This window comes from Primulina eburnea, chromosome 8, assembly GCF_022965805.1.
Source record: "Primulina eburnea isolate SZY01 chromosome 8, ASM2296580v1, whole genome shotgun sequence".
In the NCBI taxonomy this organism is placed as follows: Eukaryota; Viridiplantae; Streptophyta; class Magnoliopsida; order Lamiales; family Gesneriaceae; genus Primulina; species Primulina eburnea.
In genome coordinates, this window is record NC_133108.1 from 13,825,954 (window position 1) to 13,844,245 (window position 18,292).

The following is an 18,292-nucleotide window of genomic DNA, read 5'->3' on the forward strand; positions in this document are numbered from 1 at the left end:
CATTTAATTTATTTTAAAGGAGTTTAGTCATGCATAATTCATTTAAATGCATCATTTTAAAGTATCTACGTTTATGTGATGCACGTTAAAATGTCTTTCGAGTTTCATGTTTCAGGCGATCATTCGAGGCGGGATTGAGGAAAAGACCCGGGGACGATTTTTGGCAATTTAAAGATGGTATCTTATTTTAGTTGAGTTTGAGGGCATTTTCAATTAATTTATTGAATTTTAGCATTTCAAGTCTAAATCATGTATTTATCAATTTTAAGAGTTTAAAACTTTTAAAATCTAGCATGGTGTGTGTTATATTTTAATTAAAGAATTTTATTTAAAAGATAATTGTGAGTTAGTGTTTTAATTAGTAGACAATTATTTTAGTAAACTAAAATTCAGTCTCCTAATTACACTAAAACACACGCCTCACACACACATTACACGCTTTTACACACACCTGTAACGCCTAAACACACACACACACTCTATCATTCAGTTTTTATTATTTTGAGAGAAGAAAACCTAGGGATTCTCCTTCCCTACAGCAGCCGCCCCATCCCCTTCACGATCCCAGCAAGTTTCGTGAGTTTTTATCGCAAGTTTTAGCGCCACGATCGTCCCGGATCAACCTCGCTTTCATCCCCGCTTCGATATCGCCGGTTCGGTAACGTTTAATATAAAAAAGGCACGTATATTCTGTCCTTGCTGTGTCGATCAAGTCATATATTGTATTGCGTTGTTTTTATGCGTAAAAGTTATGTATGATGTTAGTAGTTTGAGCGGATCATAGATCGGATCAATTTCGAAGGAAAAGTTTTAGATCTAAAACTCGTTTTTGCTGTCTTTTCAAATACTGCGATTTTTCTGTTCATATTTTGAGAAAACTTTCAACTAGAAAAATGTAGAACTTTTCGATGCCTTCGATTTGACAAAAAACTCGAGATTTTTGGACGAAAAATGTGTGAGTTATGATGTTTTTCGTGAGACTGCTCAAACTGTAATTTTCAGAAAATGTGTTATTGATGTGTTTCTTGAAGTTTTACGTTGCAGGCTTCGTTGGGGCTCGACGGGTGATCGCCGCTGCACATAGGTACTTCGGTTATGATGTTGGAATGGTCATCGATGTTTTGTTTCGTGTCGATAGGCACTAAGATGGTTCTAGAGTCGTAGGAACAATCATTGATGTCCAATTCGTTGTTGTGTCGTTGGTTGTGAATTGTTACCCTCGGGGTGATGTTTATGCACTTGGGTTTGGTATAATACCTTAGTGTTCTAAGAAGTGTCTCGTGGTGACGTTCATAGTCCGAGGAATCGAGTCTAGAAGACTAAGCAAAAACATGTTCAGAATCTCGTAAGTTTCGACCGACAGTAGCCACACGGACCTTGCCACGGACCCTGACACGGGGTCCGTCCATTTGTTTTCTCGTGAGTGTCAAATTTGCGCAGATACACGGACCTTTACCCGGACCCTGGCACGGGGTCCGTGCCTTCACTTTCTCACAAGTGTCAAAGTTGCGAGTGGACACGGACCCTTACACGGACCGTGCCCCTTTTTCTTTCCGAGTACATCCTTCACCGTAGGTAGACGGACCTGTACACGGACCCGGGTTAGGGGTCCGTGTACACACTGTTTGGGAGAAATATTATTTTTGGTTTCAAGGTTTGATGCCATGGTTTAGAGCAAGGATTAGTCAGGTCATGTCATGGGAAGTTATAGAAGGTCCTAAGATATGATCGAGCTTGAGAGTAAGTATAATTTTTCTACGTCTAAGCTATGCAAGTTAAGTATGAAATTCATGTTAGTATGTCGCAGCGACGGCCCCAGTCGAAGTCCAACGAATCACTCAACGCCAAGTAAGTATGAATGACGTGCAAAAGAAAATGTTTTAAGTTTCGAGGTATGCTAATTGTCTTGTGACCAAAGAAAGTTAGGATTGGAAAGCGTTAAATCATGAACGGGGACCAATTCGCCCGTTAAATTATGAACGGGTTAGATCGTGGTTGTGAAGCGTTAAATTATAACGTGGATCAACTGGCCTGTTAAATTATGAACAGGGATCTTATGTATGCGGCAGTGGATACGTCCCTGTCAGCCCAGTACTGTGGTGTGTCTGATCAGGCGTTTATCATGTTAAGGGTCACTTGCTTTGAAACATCCTCTACGTAAAATTATGCAGCCAAGTATGTGAAGTATGATAGCATGTTTAAGAAAAGTTTATGATCATGGCACGTCGTAGTATGTATGTTCAAGTTCAAGTTTATTCCAAGTTGAAGTTTATGCAAGTTCAATTTAAAGTTATGTATGTCCTATATTAAAGATGCATGCGATTTTATTATGTAGTACTCGTTATTTCCAGTTTATACGTGTTGAGTCTTTAGACTCACTAGACCTGATCGATGCAGGTGAGTACGATGAACAGGAGACAGGAGGTGGCGACCAAGGGGCAGGCTTGGGCTGAGCGGCAGGCTAAACCCGAGGACCGCAAGTTTATGTTTTTAAGCACAGTTTTAAATACTCTGAATTTTTATGATTTGAATGTGAGATGTTTTGAGACAGCGTTCTTTTAGCAACTTTTTAATTGGTGATGGATTATTTTAAAAATATTTTTATGAATGTTGGGTGACGACCGTATGGATGTTTTTATTTAATAAAATTTTTAATTTTTCCGCAAATTTCAAGTAGTAAAAGTACGGTACGTTACAGTTGGTATCAGAGCGGTGTTCTTGTAAAGGGTTACGCCTACTGCCAGTCGCAAGAAGCTCACAAGGTCACACCTCAAGTCTGTATGTTTTAAAGTTTCAAGATTTATGTTTTGTAGTATGCATTGAGTTACGATTTCAGCATGCCCATGTTTTAAGTTCAGTACGTGCATCATATGTTATGTATATCACGATCATACATGTTGGGTTTACGTGTTGGGTAATTATTGGAACAGTATGCCTCCTAGACGTGAAATTAACCGGGAAGATAGGGAGGAGGACAGAGAGCCTCGAGTCGAGGAGAGGGCCAATCCTTCACCACCTCCACCACCCGACATGCAGGCCCAGATGATGGCTGGAATGACTCAGTTCTTTGCCCAGTTTATGGGTAACCAGACAGTGGCTGATGCAGGGGCGAGACCCAGAGCTGAGGCTGTCTACGAGAGGTTCAGCAGGATGCACCCAGATAAATTCTCAGGGACGACGGACCCATTGATAGCAGAGGGATGGGTTAAATCAATCGAGGTAATTTTTGATTTTATGGAGTTGCAGGATGCTGATCGAGTGAGGTGCGCTATCTTTCTACTTCATGGGAGTGCAAGAGTTTGGTGGGAGAGCGCATCAGTGATAGTTAACCTACAGACTCTCACGTGGAATGGGTTCAAAGAGGTGTTTTACTCCAAGTACTTCACTGAGGAAGTGCGTACGAAACTGATTGGGGAGTTCATGACGCTACGACAGGGAGATAGCAGCGTAGCTGATTATGTGCAGAAGTTTGAGAAGGGTTGCAAATTTATGCCCTTAATCGCCAATGATGTTCAGGCCAAGGTGAGACACTTTCTCCTTGGAATGCGGCCGATCTTGCGCCGTGATGTGAAGGTGGTAGGGCCTATGACCTATGAGGTCGCCGTAGCGAGGGCATTGGAGGCGGAGCAGGATATGAAAGAGATTGAGAAGGATCGACTGGGCAAGAGGCCCTTTCAGGCACCGCAGCAACACCAGCAGTGTGGGGGCCCGGACGCTAATCAAGTTCTTAATCATCATTGGGACTAATTAATCAATAATAAAACAGGGTCTAAATTTTTTTTTTTTTTAAACTGCGGAACGTAGTGACATACAACATATATACATATCAGTATATAAAATACAAATCCTGTATTTCAACATTTATTCAAACTAGGGTTTAAAACTAAAGTCAAGTGTTTAACCCTATATCTAGTCCAAGTCCGGTGCCACCACTCTAATCACGATCTAGCTCTTCATCTCCTCGACCCTGGACCTGTCCCACCTGTTGTCAAGTATACATACAGACAAGACAACAGCCGGATTTACCGGTGAGAATATAATCCCCAATATAAATCAATGAAACATGCAATCATATAAACAATATAAAGCATGTAATCAGGTAACATGAATATGTATCAAAATCTGAAACATAAACAATATCAAATCAAACTGTCGACATCAATCATAATTCAGACTAGACTCAATCCTAGTCTAGGGATCCCGGTTTCCAGATGTGGTATTCCTATATCGAATTCCGTAATAGGAGGAACCATAATTCTATTACTCGATATAACCCTATCCGGTGTTCCTATATCGACTTCCGTAATAGACTAATTCATGTTCCCTGTTACTCGATATAACCAAACATCCGGTGTCCTGACCTAACCGTCATGGACTATAGCTCTATCGCTAATATCCTATCTTGAGACATCGTGCAATGTGCCGTGGCGATACCACCACTATCCGGCACTTCTGTCACAAGAGAACTCGTCTAATACCTGTCATCTAAATTCAAGAGAACAAGTACATTAATCAATGTAATGCAAATATCCATGCAATAAAATAAAGTATGTGATTTAGGGAAACCCAAGTCTCAACCGACTCAAGTCCATCTCCCAATACCACATTGACTTATACCTTTCTTTCGTCGGTTTCTGGCTCAGTCGAAGTCCTGAACTCAAAGCCTGTCTGGTACTGACAATATCAATAATCTCATATCAATATACCAGTCAATTCCATAATAATCTGATTAATCTGGCTTTAATTCAAAAATTGACGGTATAACGGTACAATTTCAATATCCCCGTCAATACCAATACACCAGATAACAGTTACAATCCATAACTCATATCCAGTACAATCTATAATCAATCCATAATCTAAATCTGTCCGATACTCAATCAATATAATCAGAAAATCATAGCAATTCCAGAATCAATCCGTTTTCTGATCTGACTTCGATTCTACGATGTCTAACATGTCCAGAACATCATATATGAATCCTATTAAATTCTGACAATAGCATAATTTCAAAGCATGTCAAAACGTAGCAAAACTTACGTCAAAGTGTAGTCTACGTCGATAGGATTGCAGTACTGAAGTCAGATTACAATTCGGACAGACGGATTGAATTATAAAGGCGTAAGGATTTTTCTATACTTCACAGAGACTTGAAGGAAATCTCAATTCTTACTTCCAAATTCTGAAGAAACGAAATTCAGTTTCCTTATATATATATATTGCATGCAAAATTCCATACGTGTCATCCTCACAATTCGTCCCCAGCCTCTCGCGCATATGCGCGAGACCATTGTCCCTGCGCGTGTATCACACTTCGCCTCGCGCATATGCGCGCACGCTATCGGCGCATATGCGGGGGGCCAATCGAAATTTAGGGGGGCTACTGTCCCCTTCGCGCATATGCGCGCAATCACCCGCGCATATGCGCGAAGCCCCCTGTTCGATGCGCGCATGTGCGCGCATTGGTCCGCGCATGTGCGTGCTGCCTCCTTACACTTACACACACTTTTCACACGTACTTGTATTTCGTGTCCCGATTAATCCTTTCGTAATCATATCAAATTATAATTCAATAATTACAGATTATTAGGATTAAATTTCCGGGCATTACATTTCTCCCCCTCTAAGATACGATTTCGTCCTCGAAATCATCGATAATTAAATCATATCATTAAGAAGGACTGTAATTACAGGCAAGCATGTATTTACATCAGTAAAATAATGCTGGGAATTCCTGTCTCATATCAGATTCAGTCTCCCACGTAGCTTCTTCAGTGCCATGACGAGTCCATTGAATTTTCACAAGAGGAATCGTCTTTGTTCTGAGCTGTTTTTCTTTACGATCAATAATCCGGATCGGTTTCTCGACATAACTCAATGTCTCATCCAGCTCAGTCTCGTCTGGCTGAATCACGTGTGAATCATCGGGGAGATATTTCCGCAGCATCGATACATGAAACACCTCATGTATTCCTGACAATGAAGGCGGCAACGCAAGTCGATAGGCACGATCTCCTATCTTCTCTAGAATCTCATATGGACCGACGTATCGTGGAGACAATTTCCCTTTCTTGCCAAATCTGACAACACCTCTGAAAGGTGAAATTTTCAAAAATACTCGGTCTCCAGCCTCAAATACCAACGGTCGTCGTCTGAGGTTGGCATATTTGGCTTGTCTGTCCTGAGCTGCCTTCATTTTCTTCTGAATCAGCTTTACCTTTTCAGTCATATATCTGATCATGTCAGGTCCAGTCTCAGGAATTTCAGAGATATCATCCCAATACAATGGGGATCGACATTTCTTTCCGTACAACGCTTCGAATGGAGCCATCTCAATACTCGTCTGATAGCTATTGTTGTACGAAAACTCGCAAAGTGGCAACGCATCTTGCCAATTAGTGCTAAAATCCAGCACTACAGCTCTTAGCATATCTTCCAATGTCTGAATTGTCCGCTCGGACTGTCCGTCAGTCTGTGGATGATATGCGGTACTCAAATGTAACTTCGTACCGAGAGCTTGCTGCAAACTCTGCCAGAAGTGTGAAGTAAACCGAGGATCACGGTCTGACACAATCGACTTCGGCACTCCGTGCAGTCTAACAACTTCTCGGACATAGATATCGGCCATCTGATCATATCGGTACGTCATCTTGTATGGAATAAAACATGCAGATTTGGTCAGTCGATCAATCACGACCCAAATCGCATCACAACCTCGGGAGGATCTCGGCAACTGTGTCACAAAATCCATGGAAATGTGATCCCATTTCCATTCAGGAATGGACAAACTCTGTAACAATCCTCCTGGTTTCTTTCTCTCAGTTTTCACCTGTGGGCAATTCAGACACTTGGCTACAAATTCAGTCACATCAGATTTCATTTGTTTCCACCAATACTGTGTCTTTAAATCATTATACATTTTCCGACCACCAGGATGAATGCTAAAACGACTGTTGTGCGCTTCTGTCAGTATTCGCTGTCTCAATTCTGAAACATTTGGCACAACAATACGATTATTCACATACAAGACATTGTCACGAACCTGATATTCCGCTTGATGTCCAGCTCTGACCATTGCAATCGAATTCTGTACCTTCTGATCAACTTTCTGAGCTTCTTTAATTTTCAAAAGTAGCTCTGGTTCAGCTTGAATAGTATATAATCTTATAGGTTGACAATCGGTTTCAAAAGCTAATCCAGACAAACAGCAGTCCTTTATCAAATTCGAAACACCTATCGTCGATAAGGATAGTGCACATACCTTTCGACTCAGCGCATCTGCTGCTGCATTCGACTTTCCTGGATAGTATTTGATTTCACAATCAAAGTCTTTCAGTAAATCCAGCCATCTTCGCTGTCTCATATTCAATTCTGATTGCGAAAACAGATATTTCAAGCTTTTATGATCAGAATAAATTTCAAATTTCTCACCGTATAGATAGTGTCGCCATATCTTCAATGCAAAGACTATGGCTGCTAATTCAAAATCATGAATTGGATATCGTGATTCATGGGGTTTCAGCTGTCTGGAGGCATAAGCAATAACATGCCCTCGCTGCATCAAGACACACCCTAATCCTCGGTGAGATGCATCACAGTAAACGACAAAATCACCAGTACCTGATGGAATCGTCAACACCGGAGCACTGGTCAATCTCTTCTTTAATTCCAGAAAACTAGACTCACAGTCTTCTGACCATACAAAAGGAGCATTTTTCTGAGTCAGCTGAGTGATTGGCTTGGCAATACTCGAGAAATCTTGAATAAATCGACGATAATATCCCGCCAAACCCATAAAACTGCGAATTTCTGGCACAGATGTAGGTCTAGGCCAACTAATCACGGCTTCAACCTTACTGGGATCAACTGATATACCGTCTCCCGATATAATGTGACCCAAGAACACAACCTGTTTCAGCCAAAACTCGCATTTCGACAATTTAGCATACAGTTTCTCTGCCCTCAAAATTCTCAACACAGTCCTCAGGTGATTAGCATGCTCAATCATATTCTTTGAATAAATCAATATATCATCAATGAATATGATAACAAAATAATCCAAGTATTTCTGAAAGACGCGGTTCATCAATCCCATAAATACCGCCGGTGCATTCGTCAAACCAAAAGGCATGACAATAAACTCATAGTGTCCATACCTGGTTCTGAATGCTGTCTTTGAGATATCAGAGTCCCTGACTCTCAATTGATGGTATCCAGATCTCAAATCGATCTTGGAATATACAGATGAACCCTGCAACTGATCAAACAAATCATCAATACGAGGCAATGGATATTTATTCTTTACCGTCGCCTTATTCAGCTGTCGGTAGTCGATACAAAGTCTCATCGACCCATCTTTCTTTCTCACGAACAGTACTGGAGCACCCCAAGGAGATACACTCGGTCTAATATATCCCTTGGCCAGTAAATCCTCCAACTGTTCCTTCAATTCTTTCAATTCGATTGGTGCCATCCGGTATGGAGCTCTCGAAATCGGGACTGTTCCTGGCATTAACTCAATGCTGAAGTCTATCTCTCGAATCGGAGGCAATCCAGGAATCTCATCTGGAAAGACATCAGCAAACTCACACACCACTGGCAAATCCGCCACTGATGGGCTCGTCTTCAGTAAATCAACTGAATATACCAGGAATCCATCCGCTCCCTTCTGCAATAATCGAGTCATATTTATTGCAGATATCAAAGGAATTCTAGCTCTAGAACCCTTACCATAAAATTTCCACTCCTTAGTCATCTCAGGTCTGAATCGAACTATCTTGTGGAAACAATCGACTGTAGCTCGGTACTTGGTCAACATATCGATACCGATAATGCAATCAAAATCAGATAAACCAAGCACAATACAGTCTAAATCAATGGTATGCCCGTCGTACTGCAGTATACACGATTTCACAGATTTCACCGATATCAAACCTGTTCCTAACGGAGACGTGACAGATACTACAGTAGCTAAGGACTCAACAGGCAATGAATGCATTAAAGCAAATTGCTCAGACATAAAAGTATGTGATGCACCAGTATCAATCAATACATAAGCAGGATAACCAGAAATAAAACAGTTACCTGCAACTACATCATCAGGGGCATCCTGTGCCTGCTCCTCGGTCAAAGCAAAAACTCTGGCCTGCTGTCTCGGAGGCTGGCTCAATGTCTGGCTACCTCCTGGCCTCTGCTGTGACTGAGTAGGCGGTGCTGGCTGGAAGGAATGAACGGCAGATGGTCGTCTACCTGCCTGAGCCACTGATCCAGATGACTCAGCTGCATGTGATCCCTGGGCGCCTCGCTGTGGACACACTCGGGCAAAGTGTCCCTGCTGTCTACAGATACGACAGCTGCCAACTACTCCTCGGCACTGATCTGTGGAATGTCTCCCTCCACAAGTACCACAGTACGGTCCTGCATAGCTCTGGCTCTGCCCGGTCTGTCTAGAGCCACTCGAACTGGACGAGGTAGTCCCTGATTTCTTGAATTGCTTTCCTCTAGCCTTCAAGAAATCTTTCTTCCCGGTACTACTGCTGCTGCCACCTTCAAATCGAGGAGGTGGTTGTGGTCCCGGTGCTGGAAGCACAAACGAAGCCTCTCTCTGCCTCATCAGGCCTGCCTCGGCTCCCTTGGCTCTGTTTAGGGCATCGGTGAAGTTGTTGGGCCTCCCAGTATTCACCAGAGTAAAAATTTCAGGATTTAGACCATTTATAAACTGGTCTGCAACGGCCTCATCACTTCCTGCCACATGAGGGGCAAATCGGAGCAGAGTAGAAAACTTAGCCACATAATCCTCAATGTTCAACTGGCCTTGTTTCAGGTTTGCAAACTCGGCTCCCTTGTCCTTCCTATAAGAAACTGGAAAGAACCGTAGATAGAATTCAGTCTTAAACACATTCCAGGTAATGGCCGTACCTCTCTGTTCCAATGCCCTTCTAGTCGTGATCCACCAGTGTTTAGCAACGTCATGCAACTGGTGTATTATCAGTTTCGCCCTCTTTTCCTCAGTATACTCCAAAGATTCAAACAGTGATTCAATGTCGTCCAACCAACTTTCACATTCCACGGAGTTCTCCGTTCCTTTCAAAGTCGGTGGATGAAATGACTGAAACCTTTTCAGCAATTTTTCCATTGCTGTAGGTGTCACATCCATGGGAGGATTCGAGGTACTCCCCTGTCCTGGCATTCTCCTCGGAGGCATATCTGATAACCAAAAGGGTTAGCAATTCCAACAATAATCATGTTTTAAGCCTCCTCGGATCATCTTACAGCTGATCCATTCCAATAATATACAATACCATATCAATATCAGATAATTCAGGTAGCATATATTAAAACAGGAATCATGCTAGCAATCAAAAGCAGGAAAGAAAACACATTCTACCCCGCTCACTATCTCCTATCTCAATCTCAAGGATCTATCGCTCTGATACCACCTGTTGTGGGGGCCCGGACGCTAATCAAGTTCTTAATCATCATTGGGACTAATTAATCAATAATAAAACAGGGTCTAATTTTTTTTTTTTTAAACTGCGGAACGTAGTGACATACAACATATATACATATAAGTATATAAAATACAAATCCTGTATTTCAACATTTATTCAAACTAGGGGTTAAAACTAAAGTCAAGTGTTTAACCCTATATCTAGTCCAAGTCCGGTGCCACCACTCTAATCACGATCTAGCTCTTTATCTCCTCGACCCTGGACCTGTCCCACCTGTTGTCAAGTACACATACAGACAAGACAACAGCCGGATATACCGGTGAGAATATAATCCCCAATATAAATCAATGAAACATGCAATCATATAAACAATATAAAGCATGTAATCAGGTAACATGAATATGTATCAAAATCTGAAACATAAACAATATCAAATCAAACTGTCGACATCAATCATAATTCAGACTAGACTCAATCCTAGTCTAGGGATCCCGGTTTCCAGATGTGGTATTCCTATATCGAATTCCGTAATAGGAGGAACCATAATTCTATTACTCGATATAACCCTATCCGGTGTTCCTATATCGACTTCCGTAATAGACTAATTCCTGTTCCCTGTTACTCGATATAACCAAACATCCGGTGTCCTGACCTAACCGTCATGGACTATAGCTCTATCGCTAATATCCTATCTTGAGACATCGTGCAATGTGCCGTGGCGATACCACCACTATCCGGCACTTCTGTCACAAGAGAACTCGTCTAATACCTGTCATCTAAATTCAAGAGAACAAGTACATTAATCAATGTAATGCAAATATCCATGCAATAAAATAAAGTATGTGATTTAGGGAAACCCAAGTCTCAACCGACTCAAGTCCATCTCCCAATACCACATTGACTTATACCTTTCTTTCGTCGGTTTCTGGCTCAGTCGAAGTCCTGAACTCAAAGCCTGTCTGGTACTGACAATATCAATAATCTCATATCAATATACCAGTCAATTCCATAATAATCTGATTAATCTGGCTTTAATTCAAAAATTGACGGTATAACGGTACAATTTCAATATCCCCGTCAATACCAATACACCAGATAACAGTTACAATCCATAACTCATATCCAGTACAATCTATAATCAATCCATAATCTAAATCTGTCCGATACTCAATCAATATAATCAGAAAATCATAGCAATTCCAGAATCAATCCGTTTTCTGATCTGACTTCGATTCTACGATGTCTAACATGTCCAGAACATCATATATGAATCCTATTAAATTCTGACAATAGCATAATTTCAAAGCATGTCAAAACGTAGCAAAACTTACGTCAAAGTGTAGTCTACGTCGATAGGATTGCAGTACTGAAGTCAGATTACAATTCGGACAGACGGATTGAATTATAAAGGCGTAAGGATTTTTCTATACTTCACAGAGACTTGAAGGAAATCTCAATTCTTACTTCCAAATTCTGAAGAAACGAAATTCAGTTTCCTTATATATATATTGCATGCAAAATTCCATACGTGTCATCCTCACAATTCGTCCCCAGCCTCTCGCGCATATGCGCGCATTGTCTTCGCGCATATGCGCGAGACCATTGTCCCTGCGCGTGTATCACACTTCGCCTCGCGCATATGCGCGCACGCTATCGGCGCATATGCGCGGGGCCAATCGAAATTTAGGGGGGCTACTGTCCCCTTCGCGCATATGCGCGCAATCACCCGCGCATATGCGCGAAGCCCCCTGTTCGATGCGCGCATGTGCGCGCATTGGTCCGCGCATGTGCGTGCTGCCTCCTTACACTTACACACACTTTTCACACGTACTTGTATTTCGTGTCCCGATTAATCCTTTCGTAATCATATCAAATTATAATTCAATAATTACAGATTATTAGGATTAAATTTCCGGGCATTACAAGCAGTATCAGCAGCGACCACCATTTAAGAAGCCCTACCAGGGGCAGCCTGGAAAGAAACCATACAAAGGACCACCTAAGGGCAAGGGTCCTATCCAATAGCAGGGGGCGCCGCAGATGCCCGGTAATTTCCCTGTTTGTCAGAAGTGTAACCGCCAGCATCCAGGACCATGCTTGTATGGGTCAGGCAAGTGCTTTAAGTGTGGTGCTACCGACCACATGCTAAAGGAGTGCCCGCAGTGGAAGCAGCCAACTCAAGGCCGGGTATTCGCCATGCACGCTCAGGAAGCGGATCCGGACACTACTTTACTGACCGGTAAACTTTCCTACCTAAGCTCAGTATTACTTTGCCTTGCAGGTGAATTTTATTTGGGGATTTTTAGGATGCTAGTATTGTTTGAGTATATTTGGGTTACTATCTTGTTAGCATTATTTTTGAATGGCATAGGACATCGAATTTTATTATGCGTAAGGTTAATGTTAGTATTTTGGATATAAGTTGTGTTGTGCTAACGCATCTCAGGGAACATTTTCATAAAGAGATTAGCTACAACTGCACTGATAGATTCAGGAACCACTCACTCCTTTATATCAGAGACCTTCGCTAATCACCTGGACATCAAGTCCATCGGCCTAGACTTGAACTTCTCAGTGACAGTCCCATCAGGGGAAGAGTTGTTAGCTACCAGTGTGATCAGGGATATCGATCTAGAACTGCAGGGCCACCTAGTGTATGCAGATTTGATCGTATTGCCGATGCCAGAGTTTGATATAATTTTGGGCATGGACTGGCTGACTAAGAACCGAGTTCTAATCGATTTTCAGAAGAGGTCGGTATTGGTCAGACCGCTCGGTATGGAGCAGTTTTTTATTCGAGCCAGCTAGATGGAGGAGTTTCCCTCGTATGATTTCGTGCATGCAGGCGAGGAAATTAATTTCAAAGGGATGTCAGGCTTTCTTGGCCAGTGTTATAGCAGCGCCTGACGTGCCCACTCCTTCTATTTCAGAAGTGCCAGTAGCCAGAGAATTTCAAGACGTCTTCCCAGACGACGTCACAGGCCTTCCACCAGATAGAGAGGTGGAGTTTGCCATCGATCTCATGCCTGGTACAGTGCCGATCTCTAAGGCACCGTACAGATTAGCTCCAGCAGAGATGTTAGAACTTAAACAGCAGATTCAGGAGCTTTTAGACAAGGAGTTTATCCGCTCGAGTTTCTCACCATGGGGCGCACCAGTACTCTTTGTGAAAAAGAAAGATGGGAGCATGAGACTGTGCATCGATTACCGTGAGCTGAACAAGGTAACGATCAAGAATAAGTATCCGTTGCCACAAATCGAAAATTTGTTCGACCAGTTGCAGGGAGCTACCTTTTTCTTTAAAATCGATCTTCGATCAGGGTATCACCAACTGAGAGTAAAGGATGCAGATGTGCATAAGACAGCTTTCAGGACCATATACGGGCATTACGAGTTCTTAGTGATGCCGTTTGGATTGACCAATGCTCCAGCTATTTTCATGGATCTCATGAACCGAGTATTTCAACCATTCCTCGATCAGTTCGTCATAGTGTTCATTGACGATATTCTCATATACTCGAAGAGCCATGAGGAGCACGACCAGCACTTGAGGACAATTTTGCAGACTTTGTAGAGCCGTAAGTTGTATGCAAAATTCAGTAAGTGCGAGTTTTGGTTGCAGAAAGTCGCGTTTTTGGGGCATATAGTGTCTAGTAGAGGGATTGAAGTGGATCCAGCCAAAGTGGCAGCTGTCAAGGAATGGGTAGAGCCAAAGAATGCATCCGAGATCCGCAGCTTTTTGGGCTTAGCAGGCTACTACCGTAAGTTTATTCAGGGGTTTTCGTCTATAGCAGTGCCACTCACTTCACTAACCAAGAAGAATGCTAAATTTACGTGGAGTGATGAATGTCAGAAGAGCTTCGACACCTTGAAGCAAGCTCTCATTTCCGCACCGGTGTTAGCCATGCCATCAGGGCAAGGAGATTATGTGTTATACACCGATGCATCTAAGCTCGGTTTAGGAGCAGTGTTGATGCAACAGGGTCGAGTTATAGCTTATGCTTCCAGACAGTTAAAGGTGCATGAGAAGAACTACCCGACTCACAATTTGGAATTAGCAGCCGTTGTCTTTGCATTGAAGATTTGGAGACATTACTTATACGGCGAGAAGTGTCATATTTTCACCGATCACAAAAGTCTCAAATATTTTTTCACGCAGAAGGAGCTGAATATGAGACAGAGACGGTTGTTAGAACTTGTGAAGGACTATGATTGCGAGATTAGCTACCACCCGGGAAAAGCTAACATCGTGGCAGACGCTTTGAGCAGAAAGGTGGCAGTCATAGCACAATTGTCAGTTCAGAGACCGCTTCAGTCTGAGATTCAGAGGTTTGGTCTAGAGATTTATCGTAAGGGCAGAGCTCCTAGACTGTCTAATCTGACAGTCAAATCTGATTTACTAGACCGCATTCGAGCATGACAATCTTCAGATGAGCAACTACAGAAATGGAGACTGAAGGATGAAGCTAAGGGCAGTGTTTTGTACACAGTGTCAGATGGTATCGTGATATACAGAGACAGAATGTGGGTGCCTAGTGTTGATTCGATCAGACAGAATATTCTGACAGAGGCACACACATCTCCGTATTCTATTCACCCAGGAGGTACCAAGATATACAAAGACCTGCAGATTTTGTATTGGTGGCCAGGGATGAAGAGAGACATCCGCATATTTGTATCTGAGTGCCTCACTTGTCAGCAGGTGAAGGCAGAGCATCAGAGGCCAGCAGGTATGCTTAAGCCACTCCCTATCCCAGAGTGGAAATGGGAGAACATCACTATGGATTTCGTCGTTGGGTTACCTAAGTCAGTCAAAGGGTCTAATTCTATTTGGGTTATAGTGGATCGACTCACTAAGTCAGCGCATTTTCTGCCAGTGAAGACGACTTTCTCCATGACGCAGTATGCGGAGCTTTATATCCAGGAGATAGTCCGTTTGCATGGTTTCCCAGTCTCTATTGTGTCCGACAGGGATCCGAGGTTTACATCGTCCTTCTGGAAGAGCTAGCATGCAGCTATGGGGACGAAGTTACTGTTCAGTACAGCTTTTCACCCGCAGACAGATGGTCAGTCTGAGCGAGTGATTCAGATTTTGGAAGACTTGCTAAGAGCTTGCATGATTGATTTTCAGGGAACTTTGGGAGTCTAAGCTACCTCTAGTAGAGTTCACATACAACAACAGTTTCCAAGCATCAATTGGTATGGCTCCCTATGAAGCGTTGTATGGTCAGAAGTGCAGATCGCCAGTTCATTGGGATGAAGTTGGTGAGAGAACAGATCTAGGCCCAGAGATAGTTCAGCAGACTGCAGAAGTGGTGGTCAAGATTCATGACAGAATGAAGACCGTCCAAAGCCGTCAGAAGAGCTATGCCGATAAGAGAAGAAGAGATCTCGAGTTTGCCGTTCGGGATCACGTTTTCGTCAAGATAGCACCCATGAAGGGTGTTACAAGATTTGGGAAAAGAGGCAAGTTGAGTCCAAGGTTTATTGGACCGTTCGAGATTTTGGACAGAGTTGGGACACTAGCCTATCGTGTTGCCCTTCCGCAGAATCTGGCCGGGGTGCACAATGTGTTCCATGTCTCGATGCTGAGGAAATACCTAGCTAATCCTTCGCATGTTCTGAGTTATGAGCCTTTGTAGCTTGCTCCAGATTTGTTTTATGAGGAAAGACCGACTCAAATCCTCGACAGACAGGAGCGCAGACTCCGGAACAAAGTGACTAAGCTAGTCAAAGTTCGGTGGTTTAACCAATCAGTGGAAGAGGCCACTTGGGAGTCAGAGGCAGATATGAGACTTCGCTACCCGGAATTGTTCGGTAAGACTTAATTTCGAGGACGAAATTTTTATAAGTGGGGGAGGAACTGTAGAGCCCAATTTCATACACGTAAAACCCATGCATTTATTTAAATTAGTAAAGCATTTAATTTATTTTAAAGGAGTTTAGTCATGCATAATTCATTTAAATGCATTATTTTAAAGTATCTACGTTTATGTGATGCACGTTAAAATGTCTTTCGAGTTTCATGTTTCAGGCGATCATTCGAGGCGGGATTGAGGAAAAGACCCGGGGACGATTTTTGGCAATTTAAATATGGTATCTTATTTTAGTTGAGTTTGAGGGCATTTTCAATTAATTTATTGAATTTTAGCATTTCAAGTCTAAATCATGTATTTATCAATTTTAAGAGTTTAAAACTTTTAAAATCTTTAAACTCTTAAAATCTAGCATGGTGTGTGTTATATTTTAATTAAAGAATTTTATTTAAAAGATAATTGTGAGTTAGTGTTTTAATTAGTAGACAATTATTTTAGTAAACTAAAATTCAGTCTCCTAATTACACTAAAACACACGCCTCACACACACATTACACGCTTTTACACACACCTGTAACGCCTAAACACACACACACACTCTATCATTCAGTTTTTATTATTTTGAGAGAAGAAAACCTAGGGATTCTCCTTCCCTACAGCAGCCGCCCCATCCCCTTCACGATCCCAGCAAGTTTCGTGAGTTTTTATCGCAAGTTTTAGCGCCACGATCGTCCCGGATCAACCTCGCTTTCATCCCCGCTTCGATATCGCCGGTTCGGTAACGTTTAATATAAAAAAGGCACGTATATTCTGTCCTTGCTGTGTCGATCAAGTCATATATTGTATTGCGTTGTTTTTATGCGTAAAAGTTATGTATGATGTTAGTAGTTTGAGCGGATCATAGATCGGATCAATTTCGAAGGAAAAGTTTTAGATCTAAAACTCGTTTTTGCTGTCTTTTCAAATACTGCGATTTTTCTGTTCATATTTTGAGAAAACTTTCAACTAGAAAAATGTAGAACTTTTCGATGCCTTCGATTTGACAAAAATCTCGAGATTTTTGGACAAAAAATGAGTGAGTTATGATGTTTTTCGTGAGACTGCTCAAACTGTAATTTTCAGAAAATGTGTTATTGATGTGTTTCTTGAAGTTTTACGTTGCAGGCTTCGTTGGGGCTTGACGGGTGATCGCCGCTGCACATAGGTACTTTGGTTATGATGTTGGAATGGTCATCGATGTTTTGTTTCGTGTCGATAGGCACTAAGATGGTTCTAGAGTCGTAGGAACAATCATTGATGTCCAATTCGTTGTTGTGTCGTTGGTTGTGAATTGTTACCCTCGGGGTGATGTTTATGCACTTGGGTTTGGTATAATACTTTAGTGTTATAAGAAGTGTCTCGTGGTGACGTTCATAGTCCGAGGAATCGAGTCTAGAAGACTAAGCAAAAACATGTTCAGAATCTCGTAAGTTTCGACCGACAGTAGCCACACGGACCTTGCCACGGTAGTCCGAGGAATCGAGTCTAGAAGACTAAGCAAAAACATGTTCAGAATCTCGTAAGTTTCGACCGACAGTAGCCACACGGACCTTGCCACGGACCCTGACACGGGGTCCGTGCATTTGTTTTCTCGTGAGTGTCAAATTTGCGCAGATACACGGACCTTTACCCGGACCCTGGCACGGGGTCCGTGCCTTCACTTTCTCACAAGTGTCAAAGTTGCGAGTGGACACGGACCCTTACACGGACCGTGCCCCTTTTTCTTTCCGAGTACATCCTTCACCGTAGGTAGACGGACCTGTACACGGACCCGGGTTAGGGGTCCGTGTACACACTGTTTGGGAAAAATATTATTTTTGGTTTCAAGGTTTGATGCCATGGTTTAGAACAAGGATTAGTAAGGTCATGTCATGGGAAGTTATAGAAGGTCCTAAGATATGATCGAGCTTGAGAGTAAGTATAATTTTTCTACGTCTAAGCTATGCAAGTTAAGTATGAAATTCATGTTAGTATGTCGCAGCGACG

The 18,292-nt window shown here is 42.3% G+C and overlaps 1 protein-coding gene across 1 annotated transcript in view; it reads left to right on the forward strand.

Annotated features, from left to right (window-relative positions):
* The first annotated feature begins 3,045 nt into the window (after positions 1-3,045).
* The window catches only part of LOC140839025 (uncharacterized), a 45,779-nt gene continuing 30,532 nt past the window's right edge, over positions 3,046-18,292 (forward strand). The window contains exon 1 of the mRNA XM_073205651.1: positions 3,046-3,698. Within this exon, the coding sequence (XP_073061752.1) occupies positions 3,046-3,698 (653 nt within the window). The remainder of the gene's footprint in view (positions 3,699-18,292) is intronic.